The sequence below is a fragment of the Plecotus auritus genome (assembly GCF_963455305.1).
Source record: "Plecotus auritus genome assembly, chromosome: 7".
In the NCBI taxonomy this organism is placed as follows: domain Eukaryota; kingdom Metazoa; phylum Chordata; class Mammalia; order Chiroptera; family Vespertilionidae; genus Plecotus; species Plecotus auritus.
Genome location: NC_137774.1, coordinates 107,865,623 through 107,881,097, shown reverse-complemented (window position 1 = coordinate 107,881,097; position 15,475 = coordinate 107,865,623). Strand labels below are relative to the sequence as shown.

The 15,475-nt window shown below is 36.8% G+C and overlaps 1 protein-coding gene across 2 annotated transcripts in view; it reads left to right on the top strand.

Annotated features, from left to right (window-relative positions):
• The window catches only part of YTHDC2 (YTH N6-methyladenosine RNA binding protein C2), a 76,175-nt gene extending 65,374 nt beyond the window's left edge, over positions 1–10,801 (top strand). Inside the window, exons 26-29 of one of the 2 annotated variants that reach the window (XM_080679940.1) lie at positions 3,879–4,050; positions 6,465–6,668; positions 7,444–7,626; positions 8,858–10,801. In XM_080679940.1, the coding sequence (XP_080536066.1) occupies positions 3,879–4,050; positions 6,465–6,668; positions 7,444–7,626; positions 8,858–8,938 (640 nt within the window). In that variant the 3' untranslated portion in view covers positions 8,939–10,801. The remainder of the gene's footprint in view (positions 1–3,878; positions 4,051–6,464; positions 6,669–7,443; positions 7,627–8,857) is intronic. The other variant, XM_080679941.1, reaches the window with a different exon arrangement.
• The last annotated feature ends 4,674 nt before the right edge of the window (positions 10,802–15,475 follow it).

Here is a 15,475-nt window from a genome sequence, read left to right as displayed (position 1 = left end):
CAGTCATTTTCTTTCCTTCATTTCTTTCATTTGTGACCTGTTTTTTGTCTCCCCATTTTGCTGCTTCCCTGAGTTGATAGAGTGGCTTTGTGTGCTAGGTGTCCTATAGGGCCCAGTGGCTCAGCCTCCCCAGTTACCTGAGGTGGACACTCTTGGTACACCCCTTTGTGGGCTGTGTGCACAGTCTTCTTGTAGTCAAGCCTTGATTGTTGTTGGTATCACTGGGAGGAATTGACCTCTAGGCCAATTGGTTGTGAGGATCAGCTGTGTCTACGCTGGGAGAACTTCTGTGCTGGAGACACCCTTATGAGACAAGACTTGCTTCAGTGGGGCTTTGGTGCTCACTGAGTCTGCCCCCTGAGTGTATTCCTTATGGATCTGAGGAGTTGTAATCTGGATGGTTCCACTCTGACCCCTGGGTACACTGACTCTTGGATCTCCAAGGATGTGCTAATTTAGCCTCTGCCTGAGGCCACCCAGCAGGAGCTATGGAGAGATCTGCAGATTCCTCTTCTTTGTTTGGGTTTTGGAGGTGCCCAGATGAGGCCCAGCTATGAAGCAATGTAAGCTGCTGTGTGGCCTTGGGCCTTCTTTTGGATGTTCTGGGTCTCACTGACTCAGCTGCAGTTTGTTAGGTAAGTTTAGAATTCAAAGGACCAGGTCATTCATATGCAAAAGCCTCTGTGCTCAGCTTGGATGGGGCGGAGTCTCAGGGCGGAGCAAACAGCTGTGGCTTCGTGGGGCAGGATCTCAGGGCGGAGCATGCAGCAATGGCTTCTGGTCAGCCCTGTCCTAAGAGGCCCCTGGGTCTCAGTGTCCTGCGGTAATCGCTGCAAGCACCTCTGAGAGAAAGCTGCCCTTGAGTTTTACCCGCTGCCAGACAGTCCAATTTCTCCCCGTATGAGTCTGGGTCTCCAGAGTCTTGCCTGGAACTGGAGTTCAGAGCAGTCGGGAGCTTTTGTCTCCTTCCCGATTGAGAAAGCCAACCGTGTACTCAGTTGCCAGCCCTATCCGTGTGCGTCTCTGTCCCTCTGCCTTCCGCAGGTCCTGGTGAGTCTCAGTGTGCTTTTCTCTTTCCTTCTAGTTGTAGAATTTCCACTCAGCCAGCCTTCCTGTGGTTCTGGATGATGTCCGTTTTGTCCTTTAGTTGCAGTTTTGAAATTGTTGTGCGAGGCAGAAGTTTAGGTGTTTTACCTATGTTGCCATCTTGGTTTCTCCCTTGTTAGTGAATTTCATTTATTTTTAATATAATAAATATCCTTTGATAAATACAAAAATAGTCACATATTCTATTTGCTTATATTTTCTTTCTTTTTAAAAAAATCCTCACCTGAGGATATGCTTATTGATATCTTTTTAGAGAGAGAGGAGGGTTGGGGTTGGGGGTGGGGGAGAGAGAGAAAGAAAGAGAGAAATATCATTGTGAGAGAGAACATTGATTGGTTGCCTTCGTATGTACCCCAACCAGGGATTGAACCTGAAATCTAGGTATGTTCCCCAGGTACATCCACACCTTTTGATATATGGGACAATGCTCCAACCAACTGAGCCACACTGACCTGAGCTGCTTATATTTTCAATTAACTCTTCAACTCTACATTTGAAGCTTTGTACATTCTGCACCTCAGCCTTATAATATTCTCCATCCTATAAAGTTTTTACCTAAAAGCATATTTTGAATTGAAAATATTTAAAAATAGTTTAAGAAACTATTAAAATAATAGAAATTGCCCATGTCCCATCCTAAAGCCAAACCAATGTTTTTTTCTTTTTTAAAAAATTTTTTTTCTTATCATTTTCAAATAGTAATTTAATGGCAAAAGATTTCCATAAGAAAAAATGAGCTATAAATGTGTTCTATATCAGAACTCTTTATTCCTCCTAAATGAAAATTTAGGTGGAAAGGTTTACGGGTATACTTTGTTTCTACTTGAATGAAATGTTTTGGGGAAACAAAATAAACATGAGAAAAAAAAGCTAAAATAAGGCTCAGAGTAAAAGATCAATTTGAAAACCACAAAAATAGATATTTAATTTTATTGAAAATACCATTTTTATTTTAATAAGGTTTTGCTTTCATTAAGTTCTGTCAGCTAATTTTCAGGTCAGTTAGGTAGCAGGGTAAGAATGATGGAATTTTAGAAGTTGTAACTAAAAAAGTCATTGAACTTTGGTTATGAGAGGAAAAAATCTTTGAAAAGTTAATTTTTGTACTTATCAAGTTGTTAATGATTCATATATGCATACATCACATTTTTATTAATATCTTTAAGTTTTGGCTATTTTGTTTGTGAAATTAACAATCCTTCATCTAAGATATTTATAGAAATGGAATAAATTGTGGGCATAAGCTATTTCAACTTGTCTTGTAGGCAGGACTTGCAAGACTCTATGGAAGCTTGTGAATTATTGAACACTTACCCTTTTCTGCTTTTAATTTATTCATTATAAATATTGTGAAACACAGCAAAGTAAATGAAATACTATAATGAACTCCACAGCCCAGATTCAATAGTAACCAAGATTTCACCTACTTGTTGTATGTAGCCAAATATTTTTCTCTTTTGCTTTCTTTTTTTGTTTACATATTTCAAAATAAATACCATACATTCTGTCATTTTACCCTTCCACATTTAACTATGCATCTCTTAATACAACAGGCATTTTTTTTCTACATAATCAAAATCCAATCATCAATTTCAATAAAATGATAATTTCCCCAGTTCTCTATAGATTTATTTGAATTAGCATCCAAGGAGGACTTATGCATTGTACTAGGGTGTTGTGTTTCTTGAGTCTCTTGTATTCAGAGCAGTTCCTTTGTTGGCCTTTTTGAAGAAACTAGGTCAGTGGTACTGTGAGATGTACAGCAGGTCCTTGAATAACATCATTTCATTCAAAGTGTTTCATTATAATGTTGATGAGATGCCATAGTAACTTAACTCTTGTTTATGTCAATTAGCGTATGGTAAAATTGGTCCATTATACATCATTTTGCTTAAAGTCACAGAACTTGTTGATGACACTGAGTACTTACTGAACCACATTCTGGATTTGTCTCTTCATTTCTCCTGGCGTTATTTATTGCTATACCCTAAGTAGTTCATGTAAACTGGTAGTTAGCTCTCAGTGCTTGATTAGATCCAGTGTTTGGGCGAGAATATTCTATAGGTGGTGCTGTCACATTTATATTGCACGATTTTAGGAAGTACTTAGTTTATTTTTAAATGTCTGGTTGTTCCACATTTATATACTTTTTAAGCTCATAAATTAAGAGACTTGCCCAGGATCATGTACCTAGTTAGTTGTAAATTTAGTACTGTCCTAGAAATCTTCTATCCTGACTCCAGCATTATTTCCACTTTACCTTACTACAATTTTTAGTATGCTTTTAATATTTATTTTACTTGGCTCTAAGGTATGCTGTGGAGGTGGAAGGGAAGTGGAGTGGGTGATATTCTTGTAAAGGCCATTGGCTTAGATGTAGTTAAATAATTTTATAATGTTAAAATACATTAAATGTCAATATAAAATATAATTGTTAAGTTCTCTCCTGTACCATCCCAAAAGAGGATAGGGATTTTGTAAGGGGAATAATATTTGGGTAACTGTTAATATTAAGTTAAAGACGTTTGTAGATTGTTTTAAAAATACTTTTTTGCATATTTGCTTTTGTAAACTGTACCCTAATAGTCCAACTGTTTCTTAATTTCCAAATGTAATAGAAGAATGAAATTACCTTTAAAAAAGTGTCCTATCAACTATAATGTCTTTGAAACTGATTTAAAATGGCGTCTGCTTTGTATTATGAACTTATATATAACTTACATATAATAGACATATAATGGGTTGTCTTTGCTTCATCCTTCTCACTCAAGAGTATTGATGAAATCTCCATCTCCAGCACTACATCCACCTCAGAAGTACAAAGATAGAGGAATTTTACATCCTAAACGAAGCACTGATGACCGACCAGATCAAGCTTCTGCAAAATCTACAGAAGATTACCCAAGTCCTTGTGCTAGCCCTTCTCCTCCATCCTCAGGAAAGGTAGAGTATCTAAAAGTTGATGTAGCAAGGAACACGTTTGTAGCATATCGAATATTACATATTTAAAATCATAAACCACTTATTTTCAGTTACTAATTGTGGGCTCTGTTCTAGATATATATTGAAGCTGGCAAACTTGCGACACCTTGAGTAAATTTTTTGTTTCTTTTGCTTGCCAATTTTTTCTAGTTATTACCATGTTGGTGTCTTTTAAAACTAACAGATCATTCACTGATGGCATGTAGCTAAGTAGTTCATTATTTCCTTTCTATTTCTTGAGAACTTCTTTTTTGTTGTTAAAACAAATAAGAAGATTATCTTAACTTTGGTTTGTAATTTCAGAATTGAAAAGAATGTTTTTTTTTATTGTTAATTGATTTTATCAACTCAATGGATATACTATAAAACAAGACAGGATGGAGCTAGGAACATAGGAAATTTTGATAGGGAATTGAGAACTATTTATCTTTTAAAAAATTTGTAAAATGAATGATTTCTAATGTTTAGAATATATTTAGTTTTACCTTCTTGTGTTGTTAGTATCTGAGTAAGTATTTGACTAGGGTTATTTGTTGTACTGTATGTTGTGTTCTGGTGAACCTGCAACATTTTTGGTGTACAGGGTGACATGACACTCAACCGAGTCATTCAACTGGGTCCTCTAGTTGTTTTTATTAAGATTTTCTTTTTACCACTTTTTTTTTTAGCAGTTTGAGTTTGATATGATTTGGTCTGTTTTTCTGTTTCTTCTTCATTCTGTGTATTTATAGTTTCCATCAATTTTGAGAAATGTAAGACCACTACTTTTTCACCTTTTTTGTTGTTGTTAATCCTTATTTTGAGGGTATTTTTTTCCATTGCTTTTTTAGAGAGAATAGGAGGGAGGGGGAGAGAGCGAAACATTGATGTGAGAAAGGCACATCAATTGGTTGCCTCCCACACATGCCCCAACTCGTGTGGGGATTGAACCTGAAACCCAGGTACATGCCCTTGACCAGGAATCGAACCTGCGACCCTTCAGTGCGTGGGCTGATGCTCTAACTGCTGAGCAACACTGGCCAGGGCTCTTCACTTATATTTTATATTTCACCTCTCACTTCTCCTTTCTGGGATCCTGGATATACAAATCTAAGGCTACTTGATATTTTCCCACAGGTCACTGATGCTCTGATTATTATATTTCAGTTATTATCTCTCTGCTTCATTTGAGAGGTTTCTGTTGCTGTATCTGTAAGTTAGTTCACTGGTATTTTTATTTGTAGTGTCTTCTTTACTATGCATTCTTTCTAGTGTTATTCACTTCAGATACTATAAGTTCATCTCTAGAACATCCTTTGGGTCTTTAAAAAATACCTTCCATTTGTCCTGTGATCATGTTCATGTTTCCTTTACCTTCTTGAAGATAGTAAGCATATTTATCATAACTGCCGTAACATTCTTGTCTCCTAATTGCATCATTTCTGAGTCTATTCCTATTGATTAATTTATTTCCAGTTATGGTTCATATTCTTCTGTTTCTTTGCATTCCTTATAATTTCGTTTGGCTACATGATTTTTGTTGTATTCCTTTAAGTAGTGTTAGATATCCTTCTGGTATACAGTTAAGTTAGTGGCAATCAATTTAATCTTTTCAGGATTTGCTAGTAAGCAGTGCTAGCGTGGGTCCAGAGCAGTTTTTATCTGGTACTAATTTAGTTCTAATACTAAGGTGTGATATTTCTGTGGACTAATGACCCATTATTAGTCCAAATTATTTCTATTTTGGTTGGGGATAACATGAAATATTCCCCGCCACATGTGTGAGCGCTCAGAATTGTTTGGTCTACTGCTTTCCTTTGGGTCTTTTCCTGGCCTCAGATCATTTTTTCTCACTTGTGTGCAGGTCAGCACTTAACCAAAAACCGTGGGAATCCTCTGCAGTTCCCTATGAGCTCACTTTCTGTGCAGCTTCCTTCTGTCTAGTTCACTGCCACGCAATTACTAGTTGCCTTGGTCTGTCTCTGCATTTCAGCAAGACCACTGGTTTCTGCTTGTTTCCTTTCCTTGCACTGTTACCTGGAAACTGTATCCTGGCAATAAGCTGGAGCAATATTTGTTTTGTTTTCAGACTTTGAAGTTTATTAAAATATTTTCTGAAAGTACATTTGGAGTATAAATCAAAGTTTGGTAATCCAGGATCCTTTCTTGATAAGGGATTTTGAATGCTCTGAAACTGAGTACTTGGTTTGGGCTCTTTAACCTCATTTTGATTGAGCCTTGTGTAGGTTTTCAGGAATGAATGACAGAGCTGTTAGCATTTGTTGAATATTTGGTAAAATATTTTGGTTTATATGTTCATGAAGATGTTATTTAATGGAGCCTATTGATTCCGAAAGGTCAAATTACCTTTCAAGAATTTATGCATTCTTTTATAGGGGTCAAAATCTCCTTCACCAAGACCAAACATGCCTATTCGATACTTCATAATGAAGAGTAGCAATTTGAGAAACCTTGAAATTTCTCAACAGAAGGGTATTTGGTCTACAACCCCTAGTAATGAGCGGAAGCTAAATCGAGCCTTTTGGGAAAGCAGCATGGTTTACTTAGTTTTTTCTGTTCAAGGATCTGGACATTTTCAGGTGAGCCATCCTGAAGCAGTAAGGGTTCTTCTGGCTGCAGGTTAGACCATAGAGATAAAAAACAAACAACAACAAAAAAACCCTGGCTTTGTATTGCATCGGAATGCAATTTTGTTTGTCTTAGAATGAGAAATACATTGCACCTCGTCAAGGGCATGATAAATAGGGATCCCTTTGTTTTTGCCTTATCTTACCAGAACCTCTCCAGATAAACAATTTCTGCTTCTGAAGACAACTGTAGATTTAGTATTTCTGGGTAGACTAAAAGTAATGAGAATCTTGAATTTTTGGTAAAATGTTTATTTAAATAGGCCAAGGAAGTTAGTATTAACAATCAAGAAACTGAGTGTGTGTCTTAACTCATATATCTGAATTTATAAAGTAATGAATTTGATATTACTATAATTTTTGCAAATAAAAGCATAGAGGTTAGATTGTATCCATTTATCATGGAATAAATGTGGGTTTAGAACTATTGAAACATCATTTAGAAAATATCTGTCATATCTGAAATTATGTTAGAAGGCTGGAATTGATCTTTCCTATAAAATTTGCTTATATATCTTTTTATAAAAACACTTAATAAGTAGCTTATTTTTTAATTTATCTCTATTGTTGAAAGTATTACAGATGTTCCCCCCTTTTTTGTTAGCTATGTATTATTTCTATATTATATTTTTCCCTTAAAAAAACCCTCATAGCTTTCTCAGATAAATTGAATTCAGACATTTAATATTATCCTCACTTTCACCCTTCCACCTCATTTTACCCACAGGGATTTTCTAGGATGTCATCTGAGATAGGAAAGGAGAAGAGCCAGGATTGGGGCTCAGCTGGCCTAGGAGGAGTATTTAAGGTGGAGTGGATACGAAAAGAAAGTCTTCCCTTCCAGTTTGCACATCATTTACTCAATCCTTGGAATGATAACAAGAAAGTCCAGATAAGCAGAGATGGGCAGGTATACAATGGCATTTAATAGTTTTCTTCTACTTTTCTTTTTATTTTGTTTTGCTGTTATTTAGTGATTTGTTTGAGGAGCCAATGTAAGAATATATATCCTATTTTCCACATGCACATGGTGGGAAATAGTGGTTCAGATTGTAAAGAAGCTAGTAAAAACCTACTTGCAAAATATCTCTTATAGAGTTCATTGCTTTTTTAACATTTTGTAAATTTGACTTCTCTCTATCATTGCATATATAAAATATTTCTTAAGTTCTGTTTTGGAGACTCCTGTTATCCTCCTAAGATATGATCAAAACTGAGTGTAATTCTGAAGTATTGTAATTTTACTAAAGTCTAAGGATAACAACAGTATTTAACTCCATTAAGACTTTAACTAATTATGTAATGTAAAAAATATAACCTTTTAATATTTTTGTGGCTTGTTTTATTTCTATTATGTTTTACCTTGTCTTCATGATGTTGCTGACATACATTTTAAACTAGTTAGGGTGATGGGAATTAACATACATATGGACTACTGTGCTAACTGCTTTATATAAGGTAATTTAATGCATACAATGAGTTATTAGCCCAGTTATATGTAGGATAAAATAGATTCAGAGAAATTAGTTTTGCCTAAGGTCACACAGTTAATAATTTATTTGAACCAGTGTGACTCACTTCAGATTACCACATGAAGAGTGGATTCTTTTTAAAAGCACATCTTGTCACAAGAGGACTGTAAATAACATTCTTTTCAGTTATATAAGAATATTTTTATTTTTAATCCTAAATAGTGATTTTGAAATAAGTCTAATACCTAAGATAAGATTATTATATATTCATCTAAGCTAGTCTTTTGGAAAAAAAACACCAGAAATATCTAATATGCTATGTTTTATAGTTCAAGCTGAATGCTTTTGCTAAATATCCATTGGAAACAAAATTCATTATTTCCAGATTAAGAAAAAAAATTCTAGCAGAACTCCATGGAAATCTCTCACCAAGTTATCACAAATAGTTGTGATATTTGCAGGTTAACTACAGTCTTAAATTCTGGAGGTCAACTTCATAAATCTTAAAGCAAAGAATTAGAGCAATGTATACCATATAATTTTAGTATATGCTGGTAGAAAAATAAAATTTAAAGTGATTTTCTTACATTTTTATCAGTGTAGGTATTGGTAATTTTAAAAATTCAGTCCAGTTATTTTAATGTTTATTCTGACTTTTGATTTATCTAGGAACTAGAACCTCAGATTGGGGAACAGTTGCTACAGTTATGGGACCGCCTTCCATCAGGAGAAAAAACGACAACTGATTGACACTCAGGTTATACCATTCTTGACTTTGAGTACTGGCAGTATTTGTGATCATTAAGGATATCTTTCAGATTACTTATCTTTTTATCTTTAAACCTTTCAAGAGCACTTAGTTACAGAATGCACTGACTTCCAAAAACTTAGGTGGGCTTTTCTGGTTTAGAATATTGCTTTAGAACCACCATCTTCATATAAAAGAGAAAATGATAATTTTAATAGTGATAACATAGAATGATTATGTAATGTTTATTAATTGTATGTTTCTAATTGAATAAAACATAGTAGTTTCATTATTTAACACAACAGCAGTTATTTTAAATATACTTAATTTGAAGTTGAATATTTCATTTGTTTAAAACACTGAATTATAATTCATATTGATTATTTTTTTAATGCAAAGTAAGTTTGTTTACTTTTTATTGTTGACACTATTACAGACGCCCCTATTTAAGTTGTTTACTTTTAAGAAAGGCCTGAATATATCAGTACATCTGCGCACCATTTTAGAAGAGTCAGCTCTTAAGATTTATGATTAAAAAGCAAACAAGCAAACAACCAGATTAAAAAATGTTTCTTTTAAAAATAGTGTGTGCTAATTAAGGACTATTTATTCTGCCATTTTTAGCCTAAGATACATTAAGAAAAAAAGGAGGGGTATTCTTTTTCTGCAATTATGTAATGCAGGAAAGTCTGAAGAAAGGCAACATTTCTCCCAGTTTGTGATCAGATCGAATTCAGTGCTTAGTTTTCTTCCTGGTTCTGCCTCTTTTAACCTGATGAGTGCCATACCCCATTCTTCCTCCCATATTACAGTATTCACACATCTCTTACATGAGCACAGTAATTATGACCTTTTTGTTTTGTGTAGGGCAACTTGATTTAGACAAGTTAGAAATTTAAACAAATTATACAAGTAGTTTAACAACTAGTGATAACTTGCTTGCTGTATGTCTTCCAACTGAAGCCCACAAGCATCACAGTTCTAAATGCCTTCTATTTGTTTTCCAGTACTTTTTATCCTGCTATGTTTTTGGATATGATTTCTTTCTTATTTTGCACTTATGGTTTAATAAATGGGGTGGTGATGGTGGTGATTTTTTAAAAAATAAAACTGTGTTAGCGCCAACTATCTACTTCTTTGCCAATTCAGAATTATTTGGTTTGAACTCTTTACCACCACTATCTATAAGTTTCCTAAGAAGCTTTTTGAAGGGAAATAGAGGTACAGGTAAAAAAAGAAATGTCTTGGTCACTGAGCTCTAAATAGAACAGTTTGGTAGCACTTCTCATGATACATTTGGATTATTCCTATATAACAAAACACCAACAGGAAATTAATTTAAAGACAAGAAGAACTCTGAGTCATCTGCTTCTGTATTTGAGAACAAAGAAGTGAAAATTTATAGGCCAACATAAAATCTTGAGAACCCTTCTACTTCCTCTGGGAAAGCATTATATGTTGGTGTATTAGTTTAGAATGTCATCAGTGATTTTGGCCTGTATTTGTAGATACTTGGTTTTTAAATTTATTTTATACTTTGAGACATACCTATAAATTGAATCTATGTGAATTATGTTCCACTATATGTGTATTACAGTTTTTTTCCCTATTAGAGCAACTTGTGTTTCTCTAATAATGTTTACATTTTGTTTAGGTGTATATTTAGCAGTTCCTGGTGTTCTAAATTTGGAAGTTAAGGACTTTTGAAAAATAAAACTTGTTTCATTTTTATCTGTTTTCTAATATCTAGCCCCCTGTGGAAATGATGACTTTGTTGATATCTAAAATGAGTACAATTTGAATGTAATTAAAATGCTGTTTTTGGAAGAGATGAACTTTAAATATACTTATTAGATGAAATTCTATTCAATTATTTATATCTTGTTATTTCTGATACTACATATTAGGACTAAGGTAACAGTGATCATCAATATCCCTTGAGATATTAATGAATTTCAAGCACCTTGAAGAATATTATAATGACATTGAAGGTGATGGTTTCATATTAGTACAACCTCCTTGAGAAAAAATAACCTTATTATGATAGGGGCATAGAAAAAAATTTCAAGACATGTCTATATATATAAAAGCCTAAGCAACCCTTCGACCATTCGACCAATACCTGTGATGTGCACTGACCACTAGGGGGCAGACACTCAATGCACAGGCATGGAAACATGGAACAGACTAATGAATCTCAGAGGGAAGGGTGGGAAGAGAGTAACCAAAGATTTTATATGCATACTAGAGGCTCAGTGCACAGATTCGTGCACCGGTGGGGTCCCTTGGCCTGGCCTGCGGGATCAGGCCAAAACCAGCCCTCTGACATCTTCCGAGGGGTCCTGGATTGCGAGAGGGCACAGGTCAGGCTGAGGGACCCCATGGCATGAATCCGTGCACCGGGCCTCTAGTTTTAATATAAAATCTTTTGAATATTAATAAAATATTCAGCCATCCACCTTCTGTTCTTAGCCAGCACCCTTCATTATGCTAACTTGCCATTGTACCCACTGAACAACCCAGCCTCAGTCTAACAATTACAGCAAAGATATAGGCCAAAAGGAAAGAATAAACTTTAAGGAAAGACAGGTTCATATAAGAATTCTTCCTCATAGACTCATTCTTTACCATTTAAAATATTATATCCTGAAACAGAGAAATTCTTAAGGAGTAAGTTAAATGAGCTTCACCTCTGAATCAACAGCAGGGCAAAATACATTGCAACTGAACATGTAACTCACAAGTGACCATGCTTCCGGGTCTGAGTGAGCCTCGTATAATATAGATCTTCACTGTGCTCCAGAATTCTCCACAATTCCGTTCTACCCAAAGGACCACACACTGCCAATATGCCCACGGCCACTGGATGCAGCTTGGTCTTTCAACCAAATGGGAAATTTCCACTTGGCAGTCTAATACAATCCCAAACTCTGCATATTCAAAATTGAACAACTATTGCTTCCCCACAGCCTGTTCTACCAAAGCTGTCTGTCCTCTTTTCAATTGATGTCAGTTCCCTTCTTTTGGTGGCTCAGGCCGGAAAACTTGGAGTCATACTTGATGCTTTTTTTTTTCTCAGTGTTACCAGAAAGTTTTCTTGGGTCTACATTCAAAATATTTCTAGACTCCAGCTGTTTCTCACCACAAACTGTCATAACCACTCTGAACCGAGCCATCATCATTCTCACCTGGGTTATTGAAATAGCTTCCTAAGATTTCTTTTCTCTCCCTTCTGCCACCAATCTCTTCTCAACAGAGAAATTTTAAAACATTAAATGAATTAATATTACAGTGCTGCTCAAAACCCTGCAATGGCTCCCCATTTCACTCAAAAGCCAAAGTCTTTATAATGGCATAAACACCTTACATGATCTGGTCCCCCATTATATTTCTTACCTCTCCTCATTCCACTTTAGCCACATTGAGCTCTTCACTATTCTTTTAATATACCAGGCATGTGCCAGCCTCAGAAACTTGTTTTAGCTGTATACTCTGCCTGAAATGCTCTTCTCAGAATATCTGTATGGCCAACTAGTTGTTACCATTTAGCATAAGTTTACTGTAAAGTTTTCTTTAAATTTTAACTTTTAGAATTAACATAAATTAACTTTTTAACAAGATGTACAGTACAGCTCTATGAATTTTAACACATGTACAGATTTATATCTTTTACCACAATCAGGATACATTTCAATCACTCCCCCTCATGCTATATCCCTTTGCAGTTATAGCCTCCTCCTGTCCCTAATCCCTGGCAGCCATTGATCTGTTCTCTGACATTCTAGTTTTTGCCTTTTGAGAATATCATATAAATAGAATTACTTTTCAGCATAATGTCTTTGAAATCAATCCAAGTTATTGTGTATATCAAAGCTCATTTCCAGACTTCTGGTCAAAATGGAGAGTAGATAAACACTATACTCGCCTCCTCCAACCACTACATCAAAATTACAACTGAATTATAGAAAACCATCATTGAGAACCACCTGAAGACTAACTGAACAGAAATCCTATAAGGATATAAAGAAAAACCATGTTGAGAATGGGTAGGAAGGGTGGAGACGAGAAACGGGCAGGTCCCACACCACGGTGTAATTAAAAATTGTGAGGGATATCTGGGCTGTGGAGGTCTCCCCTAAGGAACAAGAGACCCCAACTCCACACTGGGCTCTCCAATCCAGTGCTCCAGTGCCATGAAGAGTCCCTGTAACATCTGGCTGTGAAAACCAGCAGGAATTACATCCAATTGAGATGGAGGGCTGCTGGAGACCTAGGTGCTACAAGTCTTAAGGGCCCAAGTGCAGATTCACTCGTTTACAAAGTTACTTGCTCTGGCCTCCAGTACAGGAACAGCAGCTCAAAGAGTGCCAGGGACAGATGGGGAGGAAGTAAATTGACTAGATTCAGGGTGAAGTCTGGAGGGGCAGAGATCAGGGTATGGAAGCGCTGGCAAGTGTTCTTTTATTCAGCCCTCCCCTCTGCTGCCCTGGCACAGGTGGTCACCAAATCTGAGCTCTCTATTAACCTGCCTAACCTGTTTGCAACATCAAACACATGGATACTACCCAACCTCTTCTAGCAGAGTCTCCACATGAGCAGCCTGACTCAGCTCACGCTGTGGACTTTTCTAAATTCTCAGAGGTCCAACCCCCTCTCCCCATCACCCCCCCCCAAAAAAAAAAAAAAACGTAGCAGCTGGCCTTGGTGTACCCTGTACCTCTTGCTAATTTACCTCAAGCCTGGCGTAAGCTCTGACTGGTCTCAACTTGTATTATAGCCTCTTCCATTAGATAGCCCCAAGTCTGGGATAAGCAGCAGACATTTTTGGCTTGGAATGAAGCCTCAAAAAGTGGCAACAAACATGACACAAGTGGCAGCTGGCCTCAGCTAACATTGTGGTGCCCACCAAAGGCCCTAGTCTGAAACTAGTGGAAACCAGCCCCAGTTCACACAATAGCCTTATTCAAGCACCTCCAAGCCCAGCACAAGTGGCAATCAAGCACAGACCACTTTGTAACTCCTACCACACAGTGCTAAACTGGGCACAAGCAGTGGCTGACCTTGACCTGCACGCTCCCATGAGACTCCAGAACCAACACACCGGCTGGCTGGCTTCAGACCACACCAGAGTACCACCCAATCAGCTCCACAAATGACTCAAAGAGTGGACTTGGCTGGTACTAGAGCTCTGCTAAAGTGACTCCCATCCCACAGGGTCAGCCCCAGCACAACAGCTCATCAGCTGTAGTCATGGCCAGGCCTCACAGCCAGCCTGATGTGTCACAGATGTGACCATTCCCACCCACTGATGTGTCAACAGCAATCAAGGCTCAAGTACAACAGGAGGGCACACACAACCCACAAAAGGGACACCCCTAGAGTACCCAGCCCAGGTGACCAGGGAGACTGCACCATTGAGCCCCACAGGACACCTACTATATAAAGCCACACTGCCAAGACCAGGAGATGTAGCAAATCTTCCTAATACAGAGAAACAAACAGGGAGTCAGCCAATATGAGGAGATAAACATGTCCCAAGTGAAAGAACAGGACAAAACTCCAGGATAAGAACTAAACAAAATGGAGACAAGCAATGTAGAGGCAGAGTCCAAACCACTGATTATGATGATTATAAGGATGCCCAATTAATTTAGTGAAAAAAATAGATGGACACAGATTCCTATCTCTTAAGCAAAGATAGAGGAATCATAAAAAAAAAGGAGATAGAAAACAAACAAAAAAAAAACAAATGAATACAATAATTGAAATGAAAAATACATTAGAGGGAATCAACAGTACATTAGATGAATAGGTAGTTGAATAAGCGATTTGGAAGACCAGGTAGCAGAAAACACCCAATTAGGAATAGCAAAAAGAAACAAGAATAAAAAAATAAGAATAAGCCTAGCTGATGTTGCTCAGTGGTTGAGTGTTGACCCAGGAATCAAAAAGTCACCAGTTTGGTTCCAGGTCAGGGAACCAAACTGGTTGGGTTGTGGGCTCAATCCTCAGGGGACGTGTAGGAGGCAGTCTGATGTTTCTCTTTCATTGATGTTTCTATCTCTCTACCCTCCTCCCTTCTTTTTCTAAAAATCAATAAAAACATTTTTTTTAAATGAGGATAGTTAAGGAACCTTTGATACAATAGCAAGTGTACCAAGGGTAGCAGAAAGAGAAGCGAGAGAGCACAAAGGATTGAAAATCTATTTGAAAAAGTGACTGAAATCTTTCCTCTCCTGACAAAATAGACACAGTCTAGGAAATACAGAGTCCCAAAGATGAACCCAAAGAGGCCCACACAATCACACATTATAATTAAAAGCAGCAAGAGAAAAGCAGTTATGTACAAAAGAGCTCCCACTGAGACTGTAAGCTGATTTCTCAACTGAAACTTTGCAGGTGAGTAGGGATTGGCATGAAATGTTTAAAGTGATGAAAAGCAAAGACCTACAACCAGGATTGCTCTACCTAGCAAGGCTATCACTTAGAAATAAGGAGAGAGACCATTTCCCAGACAAGAAAAAGCTAAAGGAGTTTAT